We start from the raw sequence: 12,883 nt of genomic DNA, 5'->3' as shown, positions 1-12,883 counted from the left end.
TTTGGCATGATGGTCACATGAGAATGAGACATGCATATAGGGCGGTGGCGGTGCCCTTTGATCTCACAACGCCTTGTCCTGCAGCAGCCTTGTTTTCAATTCCCCTCATTCTCACTCACTGTTCGCAAACTCCAAGTAGAGGCAAACTATTCAAGCCATGTTGCCTCATCACACGCACCAAGATGGTGGAATTGTAGACGTGGGAACAGAGTTTTCCCTAGAACCGGATCCAGTCGCACCTCAACTTTCGCGATCACTTCAAAGAGGCGCAACGTCACCACCAGGATCCAACATCCCTCGCTCACTTTCATTTCGGCCACCCAACGGCGCCAAAAAAGGCCAATCATCGAACCCCCCCGACGATGTTGCGACGGATGCCAATTATTCCACAGAAGGGGGAGTTCATCCGGTCCCAAAAGCAAAAAGGGTTGTACAGGTGAAGCGTGGCAATAAACTACTCCGCCTCTTTGGGGTTGAACGTACTTCAGTTCATGATCTCCAAGTTACAACAGTCGATGAGTTCTCTGATGGCGAGGCTGAGACCCAATATGAGAAATACATTGACTATCTCCGCAATGCACCCCCAGAGAAGAATCCCTTAGACCATTTTCGCAAGATTAGCAGAATGCTGATGCCCCAGCGCGCGTTAGCCTCTAAAATGGGTACCGAAACCCAGGATCTCCCTGTCCCTTTCATTCAATTCACAGGACTGCACAACGAGGGCGAGGTGATGTTTTTGCACGCGGCATTGTTTCGCATAAGATATCGACCTCCTATGCCTGTATGCTATGTCGTACAGCAGATCGAACTCCTGGCAGATGATGCAAGTGAGGCTGAGACACTGAATGCCAATACAGGCACTCTTTGTGGTGCACTAGTCGCCATCGGTACGGGAAACGACCGCCAAATCAGTACTATCGGCGGTATCATCGAAAGCAGCGAAGGGTATTTAGCTCTCACCACCAGCCACCATTCTAATGATACCGTTGATGCCTTACCTCAGCTCAAGAGCTTCTTCTCGATGCTTGACGTCAACTTTGATAAAGTTCTCAATGCTAGTATAAACTCTCAGCCGGAGAACTTCAGACTGGATGAAGACGGGGATGATATTCCTCCACCGCTCGTGGTAGACACGGTCCCTACCCACAAAACACCAGCAGTTCCCCAGCAGAGTGGCAAGGCTAACGCTAGGACGGCTTCTGATAGTCCTGATGCTGGTCCGCTAGGCAAGGTTTTACACATTGGAACTGATTGGTCTATATTGCGATTAGCCGATCAAATCGTTCCGCCAAATTGCATTGATGAAAGACTAGTGACGCTGGGCGAACAGCCTCTCCAGGATATTCTGAATGACGTGGTCTTCTTGAGTCGAGCCGCTTCGGAGCCAGAGGCATGCGAAGTTCTTGTTTGTGGGGGGCGAGGCGGCTTGAACAAGCTTGACCTGACAAAGAAACCGGCCGATTTGATGCTTCCTTCAGGGGTCTGGATACGACCTTGGAAAGCAAAGCATAAACCAGCCTTGGCGTGCAGTAAGTTATTTGACATTCCCCTCCAGACGTGAGTGAGACTCTGACGATCAAACAAGAGTTGCAGCGAGGAGATTCTGGTGCTTGGGTTGTGAATATTAATACCCGCACCGCCTATGGCCATGTCATGGCTGTCACTCCAGATGACGTATTGATACAACCACTTGTGGATATCTTCCAGGATATTAAGAATAAGAACAACCTGGACGTCAAGATAGCATCACCATTTGGGCAGCTAGCAAATCTTTCCAAGCACTACTATTTCAGCAACGAGCATCACTTGGCAATTAGTCTTGCGCGAAAAGCTTTGGATCCAGGAGTGATATCTCAGTCAACAGAGGGGCCACAAGTAACAGCCATGCTCCAAGGTTTTATGAAAAATGCCGATAAAAGGGACAAGTTACTCCCGAAGTATTCCAGAAACCATCTAGCCGACTTCCTTATAAACCTGATAATGTGTACCGGGCGAGATATTGACCTCAGTCGCTCTCCTAGGTGGACCGACGATTGGACAGCTATGTTTGGTACTCCGATGAGTATGATCGAACATGTCAATTATTTGAAAGGAGCTGGAGGTCTGCCGACACTTGATGAGATTGAGGCAGCCTCAGGTCGAAAGACGGTTTCAGATCAGGACCGTCCGAGGACGCGTTCCCGAGTCCGGGACGTAACGGCTCAAAGACATCACGAGACCAAAGCTTTGAAGGTGCCAGACAAGATCATAAAGAGAGCATATAATTGGGTTTCGAGGCTTTTCAACCAGTCCGAGTTGCAGTTCACGATGGTAGGACTACCAGGTTGCGGTAAATTGGATCTCTTGCGTGGCATCTCACACCACGATTTAACCACAGCCCCAATGTCCATCGTCGGATTCAACACCACACGTATACAACGGAACGGGATCACTGCGAAGATCTGGAATCTCAGTGAAGATGCGGAGTGGCGACTGAATTGGGGAAAATACTCCAGAGGAGTCGACGGCGTCGTGTTTGTAGTGGACACAGAGGATACAGGGCTTTTACCCGAAGTGCGTCGACAGATCCTCATGTTAATGAGCCAGCCCACGCTTTCTGGCGTCTCCCTTATAGTATTCGGGAATAATTCTAGTGATCGGAAGGGATTGACGATAGAGGAGTTGAAAGCCAAGTTGAATTTGGAGCAGATAATGAACGGTCGGCGTGTTGATATCTGGCTTGGTGATGAGGCGAAGTTTGATATGCTTCTTGGCTCCTTACTTAATAGGAGAAACATGTAGGTCTCATAGCGAGGGAAGAGCGCTATATTCTTGCGCAATTTGCTTTTAATTTACGAGTATCCGTGGGTGTAACGCAAAAGTGTGGCATACTGGCAGTACGAATGAGCAATGTCTCTGGTTTGCGATAGTAGAAGCGTGGACGTGTCGAAAGTTGGAAATAACTTCCGTAGCAATTTCTAAGTTGTCTATATTATGCATTCTAATCAAAGTCCCTAAATAACTAAATTGCTATACCCCAATTGTCACCATGAAGTATTTTCTCTGATCGGCTGATTCCAGGCCAGGTTTACGTTGGTGGCTTGGGCTGCAGAGTGAGCCTCGCTCAGAGCCTGATTGGAAAGTCTGCCTCGCGAGGCGGTGAGAAACTGGCGAGCCCCAAAATTGCAGTCTGACGTACCCGGCATGACGAGGCTTTCCGAAAATTGTTCATCTCTCTTCATCCAACTCTCGTACTTGTCCATGACGCCTCAAAGCGACAAGAGACTATGGCGTCCAGTTCGACCGACCAAGTTAGCGAGGTCTTTGAAAAGGCCAAAGCTGACTTTCTGAACGGGATCAAAGATCAGAAGCTGCGCAGTCAGCTTCAGAAAGCGACCACAATTGACGACATTTGGGACTACACGGAACAGCTCCAAAAGGACCAGGCAAGCAATAAGCGACTACGAGGCATGAAGAGGATCGGACCTTATATCGAGCGACTGCAAGAATACGCCGGGGTAATTGAGGTCTTTGTCCAAGTCAAGCCGGATATTCTGGCTCTCATCTGGGGACCGATCAAGCTCTTGCTACAGATCTCGAGTAACCTCGTTGCTTCCTTTGATGCGATTCTTGGCGTGATGAAGAACATGGGGTCCATTCTTCCTCGATTTAACGAATTCGTTCCGCTGTTCAAGAATAATGAGCGCATGAAATATGTTCTGGGATTGTTCTTCCAGGACATCCTTGATTTCTACCTCGTTTCTCTACGATTCTTTGGGCTTACTCGTACGAAAATGATACCCGCTGTTATAATATAGTTTGTGAGGCTAAACTGTCTAGGCTGGAAAGTGTTTTTTGAGTCATTGTGGCCAGCACGCCGAGCCGAGATACAAGTCATTGCTGAAAACATAGAAAAGCACAGGCTTTTGCTTTGCAATGAGATCACACTCAGTGACATTCTGGAAGCTCACACAGCGCGGAAGAAGGCTCTTGAGCACTACGCTGAGACACGAGAATTCCAAGAGCGTCAGGACTTTCATTCTATGGAGACTTATATACGCCCTCCCTCTTACGATGCAGACCTTGATCGCATTCGAAATACTCGGTGTGAAGGGACTGGTTCTTGGCTAGTTCAGGACCAGCAATTTGTGAGTTGGGCTGAAGGAAAGGAGAAATCTTCCCAAGTTCTATGGCTTCAAGGTATCCCTGGAGCAGGTAAGCCAATTTCTCCGGTTTCAGGATGTCCAAAGCATACTTGACGCTAATAGGCTACTGAATAGGGAAGACCTTCCTAGCATCGACAGCGGTTGAGAGGACGAAAGAGTTAGGTCATTCGCTATTTGTCTTTCTCAGTTATACAAATGCTCTGGACTCCCCTCTCCCTATCTACCATTCCTTGATCTTTCAGCTCGCTTCACAAGATCGAGACTTGCGAACTGTGCTCTGCTCAACCATCCTGAGCACCACTAAAGACTTGAAACGCGATCTGAAAGGTGACTCCAAATTCGCGCTCAACATCTTCACAAAGCTGCTCCAGGCCGCAGGCCCAACATACATTACGATTGACGGCCTCGATGAGATTGATGACTGTACCCAACAGACATTTCTACATCTACTCCTTGGTGTGCTGAAAAGCTTGCCCAATGTCAAGCTTCTTGTCAGCAGCCGAAGAGTTGACAAAATTGAAAGAATTCTTAAGCCAGTTGCCATGATACTACCAATCGACCGAAAGAACTCTGGTTGTATCGAGACATACGTCTCTCATCGAAGTCAATACTGGCTTGATAATTCATATTTCGACAGTGATGCCCGCTCAGAAGTTCGGCAATTGCTCAATCCCTTGGCTTCGAAAGCAGACGGTAAGCCTTTCTGAAGTCTTATTTCTCTTGAATCATGTGAACTGATATCGATTAGGTATGTTTCTCTATGCGAGGATCGTCCTCGAAGATGTGGAAATGCTACAAGACTTGGATTCCATCCGAGACCAGCTCAGAGCACTCCCTGAGGGTCTCGACGAAGCGTAAGTCGCTTTGTTATCCCCATGCATCATTATTGAGGCTAATATCGAACCAAAGGTATGAGAGGATACTTCAAAGAATTACAAAACATCCGTCAGTCGCTCAGAAGCAATGCAAGAAGCTGTTGTCATGGATAACCTGCTCTCCTGTTCAGATCACTCGCCATGAGATGGAACAGGCTTTGATAATCCAGGTGGACCAGAAGCGTGTTCCTCCAGTCAGATCCACTTTAAACACACTACCTCTATGTGGACCATTGGTTCAGGTCGAGGACGAGCATTTGAAGTTTGTCCACTTCACTGTGAAGGAGTAAGTGACACTAACATGATTACTATATGTTCTAATAGCAATCTCAGGTATCTTCTTCGACATCAAAAGAATAAACTTTTGGATGAGGGAGAGGCACTTCTCGAAATCTCGACTACCTGTTTGGCGTATTTGTGCTCAGAGTGTCTAGACCCGGATCTCAGTGACGACGATATCGAGCGAAACGTTATATCTGGGGCATATAGGCTACTCAACTTTGCACAACACCAGTGGGCAGAGTGTCTTAGACTATGCACGAGACATTTCCGAGATGAGTTGCCGCCACAGCTTATCCCCCTGCTGGGTCACATCGTGCAGGACCTCGCAAATCCATACTACAGCCAGGACTCGGAAACAAACCTGGGGCTCTGGAGTCTTGATAGGTTCAAGTCAAACCTTGAAGAGGTCAAGGCTATTTCTCGCAGCCTCGACTTGCGAAGTAGTATGGCTACTTCTTATGGCTGGCGTCTTGACGAAGGTAACAACAACTACCCATAATAACTTTACTGAATTTCCGACTGAGGCTTTCTTAGATGATGGCGGCTGGCCAGATTTCGATCCGACGACTATCTCTGCGACTACAATACGTGTCCACCGGATGCTACAGAGCATTCTATGCAGCGGAAGCAAACATGCAAATGATTGCCACTGCTCAGACATTCAAAAGCATTATGGCCTCACTGTCAATAGATGCCCATTTATCTCTTGTCGGTTCCATCGTTCCTTTTTAAGGAGCAGAACTCTCCGCGATGAGCATATCAGACACCATGACCGTCCGTTTAAATGCGCCATGGAAAGCTGCGAATACTCGACTCTCGGTTTCTCTTCTCGGGGACAACTTGAACACCATTGGGCTCAATGTCACCAGAGGCCAAATGAGTTTCATATTCCCGGAGACCTCAATACCCGTCAGCGCGAGGATCTCGAGGCACTCGTGATGGAGTACATTATGAGAGATGAAGTTCAAGAAATGGAACGTATTCTTCCCTCGATTATACCACGATGGCCTTCCGAACCAGCTTTCAGATCTTCCTTTGAGGGCTTGTTAGCTTCTCATGGTTCTGTTGCAATGGCCCGCCTTATATTTCGAGAGCAGCTACCAGATAGCCATACTCTTGAGAAATTCATGCTTAACGCTATCAAAACTCACAACCTTCCGGTCGTTGCGTGGGCTTTCAGCAAGAGCCTAATCAAGAAACTACGATATTATAACTTTGAAATCATTTCAGAATTAATGGCATCTGATTATATCGAAACTTTCATTATCTGGCGAAACGACGCACTATCCTTGGGCGACTTTTCTTTTGCTTTCACCCAAAAGTATTTTTATCGCAAATGGAGCCCATTGATGGAGTCACAAGTAGTATCGCTGTGGATTGAGCAGCAGAAACTCGGAAACTTTAGTCAAAAAAGGGCAAATAAGCTCCTGAAGCTAGTGGCCTCTGGGAACTGCTCTCTCTCGTTGGCTGAGGCTTTAATCGCTTGCGGCGCCGATGTTAACTACAGAGCAACCAAAAATTCTGCAACCCTCCCTCCGTTACACCATGCGATGAGGAAGACCAGTGCTGAGGCAGCTGACCTAGTCAAGTATCTTCTGTTATCTGGCGCAGATCCCAAATTGAAAGTCATACGCTCATCAGGGAAGAACAAGGCGCAGGAGATCGTTCTATCCTCGGAGCCAGGTGCAAAAGGTATCTCCAAGTGGCTGGGTATGTCGTGGGATGAACTAGTCGAATGGGCAGTGGAAGAAAGGCGACAAGGTTCCAAAAATGGATTGACTTCAGCGTCTTCGACATTATCGGCTGATACAGGGTGACTATATATACCTTATACATATGGGGATACATCTATCACGGATATGTATTGTAGAGTTAGATGTTTCCATTTAGGAATATATGTCGACGATGAGCTATCAGTCTAAATGGAAGCTTAATTTGTGAGCTCTCTATTGTATTTAAGGGTGAAGCCCATAGTCAAGGCGACTGAGTCTTCTCACCGAACCCTATAGCACTACGTGCTCTCCATAAGTTCTTCGAAAGAATATATTCTTCATTACGCTAATTATGACTATTAAATAGCCCGGCTAGATGGCCTAAGGTGCTGCTGATAAGATCCAGCTTCCTCTCCTTAACATCTTTAACCAGCTAAGTTGGCAGCATTAGCGTGAAAATGTTGAGGCTTAGAAATGTGAAGCTACTCACCATCTCTATTGAGTCATTCGTGATGTACCGGGTTGCAACAACGTCTCTTGTTTGACCCATTCTATGCACTCGGTCTATTGCTTGCTCCTCAAGCATTGGGTTCCAATGCGGCTCAACCAGGTGGACAAAATTGGCAGCGGTCAAGTCGACCCTGTTCAAGATCAGCTATCGAAAACACATAAGCATACTCAGGTTGAACTCACCCCTCACCAATGCTTCCTATCGTGGCAATAATCACAGTGCACCTGTCGTCGTCGCGAAATGATTGTAATGCCGAAGTCCTCTCTACCAGAGACTTTTGTCCATCTATTCTCGCAAACTGGAAGCCCTCGCTCCGGAGAGCAAATTCGAGCAAGTTTAGCATTTTTCTCCAAAAAGTGAACACGACGCTACAAGCCTGTCAGCATTGGACATCATTGATGACAGGGCCTGGCAGAAGAACCTCTTGATAGGTTTGTTACCAAACGTAGGAGGGTTGTCCTGTTGCTCAACACGGAGACTTTGTATGAGTGCTCTCATCTTGGCAGACGGTTGGTAACTTCCCTCGTCTGTAGCTGCGTCGGTAACTGCTAATTCCCCATTCCTGGTACAGCTTGGACAGAGAACGCTATCAAGTGAGATTTGATAACTTTCATCTGAATCTGCGCATTTGGAGCAAAGGAAATGAGAACAGGCGAATTCAGATTCCATCTCAGTAGGTAATGCTTCCACGCCGCAAGATATGCAGAGCCCAAACTTTCTTGCATTGAAATCTGGATCCGATGTTGGGTTCTGCCGACGGCTCCAGGCCTCAAGGGCGAAGTTCGGGAGGAGACTCTGTCCATGATTGCAGATGAGTCTTAGGGTGTTGATGATCGGAAGAATGCCCCCCGTTTTGTTAGCAGTATCTGAGGCACCAAACCCTCTGCTGGCAACCAAATGGGCACCGTTTCTCTTGAAGAAATTATACAGCTCTCTATCATCTGGATCCAACTGTACAATGCACTCGCGTTCCTTACGATCAGGAAGGCTTAGCCTTTCACTCACGCTGTCTTTGGTCCTGCGGAGACAAGTTGCACTAACAAGTAGTTTTAGCCGTCTGAGCCCCTCCGTAGTGCCCTGGGCTACCGGCTTGATGATCCAGAAATCGAATACTGATTTACTGATGAATGGTGGGACTCCAATGAAACTCAGTAGAGCCCCATAGTCGTCGAGCCGATTTTGTATGGGCGTGCCGGTGAGGCACCATCTTCGACTGGTTCGTAATGCAGTGACGGCCCTGAAAGTCTTTGTCGACCGCTCACGGATATGATGGGCTGGACTTTGTTAGCTGATTAAACAACCAGAAGCGAATGAATATGACCTTCGTCAAGCACGACTCGTGCCCATGTGTGTGTGAATAGAGGAGAATATTCTTTCCTTGACTTCCACTCAGACTGTAGTGTTCCGTAGGTGGTGAGGACAACATCGTACTCCAGGAGAGACTTGGCCAATTGGTCTCTCATAGGTCCATGGAAAAGCGCCACTCGAATCTGATCAGGTACAATGTGCCTAGGATAAGTGAGTTCTGAAGCTGAAAAGAGGACGAAGATGTTGATACCTGGTGATCTGCTCTTCCCACGCAGGAATAGATAAAAGGATGTCAGAGCGGATATTCGAACATGATGGTAAGAACATACTTACTAGAGTTTGGTGCAACAATTAGTGTCGTGCGACAAGTCTCGGGGACATCTGCATTGTCCATAACATCTAGAAACCAACTGATCAAAGCGAGAGTGCTCAGGGTCTTTCCAAGTCCCATATCCTGAGATGTGTCGGTGAGTTAGTGAGAAGCGAATATGGAATGCATAGACTGACATCGGCAAGAATACCCCCAGACAATGGAACGGGGTTCACTTCTTTTCGCCCCGTGATAGTATGACGATACCTTCAAGCTGTTAGTTCCGAAAATGATGCGATCTAGATTTTGCATACTCTACGCGGCCATCTGACGTAGTAACGATATCCCATAGGGAAGGAAACGTCGTATCATCAAGCAGACCACTGTCCCTTTCGACCATCATTGCAAGGGCCTTCTTTTGATGTCTAGATTCAAGTCAGATCATTTTTCTTCCAACTACTGAAACCTTACTCTTTCAGACTCGTTCTTAATCTGGGACTTGGTTGGACTTGCGTAAATGTCGACGGTCCGCTGGCAGAGTCAAACACCTGATGGACTTCGCACTTCGCCTTTTCCGCCATGACTTGGTCTGATGAATTTTGGGTTGCTAGTGCTTGGAAGGTCGCACCATCAGCTCTAGGAATGGTTGAGCCGGGTCTTAAGAGGTACTGAGGGTTCAAATACTCCAGGCGAGTATCGTATTCAGTCGGATGCTGGAGGAAGAGTTCAGAATCTTCCAGAAAGTCACCAATATCATCCATGTCCTTACGCAGGCCGTAGATGACAACATGAAGTATTTTTGGCGTTTGGAACGACTCGATGGACTTGTTCTTTTTGACAGGTGGACATTCCAAAATGGCAACGAGCGTCACCTGATAATTTTGAACGAGATCGACTATGGCCTTGGAATCTATACGACCCATATAGTTACCAGAGCCTTCAACATGAAGGCTTATCACATGGCCTGAGAATCGGAGCTCAATGGGAGCATTTGGTAGATCTTTACTCAACGTGGCCGGTGACGAGAATTCGATAAGAAGCTATTTATTAGGATGTGGACTCGTGAAAGATCGGGTAATTTACAAACCTCTCCAAAGCAGCATTGCTCAGACTCGTTGGTAGATAAAATGGCGGCATCCTCATTAACGGATGGCTGATAGTTCAAAGGGGATAGCCGCGAACTTCCCGCATCGCTCAATGCGAACGGACTGTATGAGTTCCGCTGGCTTGGATTGGAAGAAGATATCGGATTCAACCAACCGGGTTCTTGAAGCCTCGAGGTGTCGAGAAAACTTGGCGGCTCCAGACAGCCTCTCTTAGACAAGTCGCTCTCGTCGAGCAAGACATGCGCGGTGCGCTGGCGTTTTTTCGGCGGCGTTTTTGACATGTCTGCTTCAATTGACAGATAATTTGCAATGAACGGTGAGGATATGTTGGGCGGGATAGCGAGAGAAGATTGAGGCTGTGGATGAGGTAGCCAACGTGCAGCCAGTCAGCCTTACGGCAAGGGTGCCTGACAGCAGGGGTTCCTCAAGCAAGGGTGCCTGAAGCGACGATCTTTCAAGGCATTCGCCATTGAAAGCATTAGGGATCATCCGAAATAAAACTAGAAGATACTTATCCATGATGTATACGCATTCTATATGATACAGTAAGGAGCTAATGAAGATAATAAAGAATAGAGTAATTGTTATGATTCATGCCCGTAACAGCACTATAAGGCCTCGACAATGGAGCTACAGTACATCCATGATTACTTGCACAGCGATCATGTCTGTGATTTGACGGCTTGTGCCGCGGCTACTTTCAAGGAGGACATTTTCTCATTCTAAGCGAAGTAAGAAACCTAATAACTATAAGTTTTGTGTGGCAAACAAGCAATTTATTCTTATGGAACTACAGAAAGCCAAATAATGAGATCAGAGAACAGAATATGTCGTTTCAATCACCGGTTTGCTGTTCTCGACTGTTTTAGTACCCGTACTCTCACCCCGCCTAGGTTGGGCTGATAAGTAATCGACCATGCCGTATTTTATGCGACATTAGTTAGAGACAGGGAACATTCATTGGGCTCACTCCTCCGCGAACTTTGACCACTGTCTGATCGTGCGACCATATCGCCAGAAAAGAAAGGAAACGGGCGAGAGAGCGAGACAGATTGAGCCAATGACCGTGCCACCAACCCCCAACCCCACATCCACTAACAAGTCTGTAGCATACAAAGGAAAAGTAGCAGCGATCACACAGCGTAGAAAATTATTAATGGCCAGGGCGCTATTGGCGTGGACGAGATATACCTCAATCAGGTACACCACGCCAGACATCAAGACCAGGATGGAGCCGCTACCAAGGAAAACCCCAGCGGCAGCTTGTGCCAGCCAATGGACTGACCTGCTAGAAGTCCATCCGAACCAGAAAATGCCTGAAATATGTAAGACTGGGGTTCAAATATAGGGCGGTTTGGTATGTACCTGCGGACAAGAGGACGGACCCGGCAATCATGGGCGGCAGACGTCGTTCCGGCACATGAACTCGGCTCTGCTGGATATAGTAGATGCTATGCAGAGCAATCCCTATACACGCGAGGACAACGCCAATGGTCATCCCGATAAACGGAAGACTTCCGTCCATACGGGACCATCCGCGGACTGTGACAAATGCAAGAGGGTACATAGTAAAAGTGAGGTATATAATTCCATAAGCGAGACTCATGTAGACGGTGAAGAAGATGAGCTGCAGATCTTCAATAAGGTTTCTAAATGCTGGGGTAGCTGACTTACTATTGGCTCCCGCACAAACATCCTGACAGGTTTCGTGAGGTAGCTCTGTACAAATATCGATATACCCCGTTCTGGACGGTATATCCGAGATTGGGTAACCGATGTATTCCCCTTAAATCTCTGGCGCAGTATCGCCACCTCGGACGTTTCAGGGGTCAGGACAAACGCGACACTCCCAAAGACGACACCTCCTATCAGAGTAAGCCACGCCGTCCAGCGCCAGCCCAGCTTGAGAGTCGCCAGATTTCCAATGATAGGCCCAACAGTTGGTCCGCAAAAAGTCGCAACGCTGAAAACAGCCGTGGATATCCCTCGTTCGGCTGGTCTGTTGAGGAAGTCAACGTACATACCCCCAAGAATAGCCAGGCTCGAAAAGCCAGCTAGACCAGAAAGGAACCGAAACGTCAAGAGCAGAGACATGTTCTGCGCGAGGGCACAGGGGAGTTGGCAGATGCAAAAGATGGCATAGCCTAGAAACAGGGGTCTTCGCTTGCCGTAGAGTTCCGACGCGGGACCCCATGCCATCGGACCAAGGGCGAAGCCGATAACGTAGAGGGTTATGCCTAGGAGGGCGGTATCGGGTGAAACGCTGAATCGGGTTTGGATGTGGGGGATTGCAGCTGAGTAGACGCTGCTGCCGAAGGAGACGACAAAGGTTGCGAGAGAGGTACTGACTACGATGGACCATTTTTTGGAGGAGGGCCAGTTGACCGGTCTGTCCTCTTCTTTTAGCCCATCTGGAATTGACGATGGACTTTGAGAGTCATCGAAGGAGATGGAATTCTCAATATCGTTGGTAATTTGACTATGCATGTTGATATGTACGCGAAGCGAGAAGAGTGAACTTGGGAGTTGATGAATAACCGGTCGATATCAATCAAACCATAACCTCCAAGTTAACGTATTTGTACATGACACTTTAAACTAAGTACCAAGATACCCCGGATTTCCCGAGTTACA

The 12,883-nt window shown here is 47.6% G+C and overlaps 2 protein-coding genes across 2 annotated transcripts; one reads left to right on the top strand and one right to left on the bottom strand.

Annotated features, from left to right (window-relative positions):
* Nucleotides 1–157: 157 nt before the first annotated feature.
* FSUBG_804 (ADP-ribosylation factor 8) lies at nucleotides 158–7,119 on the top strand (the record flags this gene model as incomplete). Its single annotated transcript, XM_036686408.1, has 9 exons — nucleotides 158–1,529; nucleotides 1,586–2,777; nucleotides 3,278–3,765; nucleotides 3,820–4,194; nucleotides 4,260–4,838; nucleotides 4,894–4,999; nucleotides 5,055–5,306; nucleotides 5,345–5,781; nucleotides 5,837–7,119. 9 exons carry the CDS (start codon nucleotides 158–160, stop codon nucleotides 7,117–7,119), a joined length of 6,084 nt encoding a protein of 2,027 aa, XP_036543820.1.
* Nucleotides 7,120–7,360: 241 nt separating this feature from the next.
* Nucleotides 7,361–12,736, bottom strand: FSUBG_803 (major facilitator superfamily transporter; the record flags this gene model as incomplete). Its single annotated transcript, XM_036686397.1, has 13 exons — nucleotides 7,361–7,447; nucleotides 7,505–7,655; nucleotides 7,708–7,893; nucleotides 7,947–8,799; nucleotides 8,847–9,034; nucleotides 9,163–9,287; nucleotides 9,341–9,410; nucleotides 9,458–9,568; nucleotides 9,615–10,183; nucleotides 10,231–10,605; nucleotides 11,441–11,565; nucleotides 11,615–11,876; nucleotides 11,924–12,736. The coding sequence occupies 13 exons, from the start codon at nucleotides 12,734–12,736 to the stop codon at nucleotides 7,361–7,363; spliced, it is 3,915 nt and encodes a 1,304-aa protein (XP_036543819.1).
* Between the last annotated feature and the right edge of the window lie 147 nt (nucleotides 12,737–12,883).

Source organism: Fusarium subglutinans (genome assembly GCF_013396075.1).
Source record: "Fusarium subglutinans strain NRRL 66333 chromosome Unknown NRRL66333_c0000003, whole genome shotgun sequence".
Classification (NCBI taxonomy): domain Eukaryota; kingdom Fungi; phylum Ascomycota; class Sordariomycetes; order Hypocreales; family Nectriaceae; genus Fusarium; species Fusarium subglutinans.
This window is presented reverse-complemented; position numbering and strand designations above follow the sequence as displayed.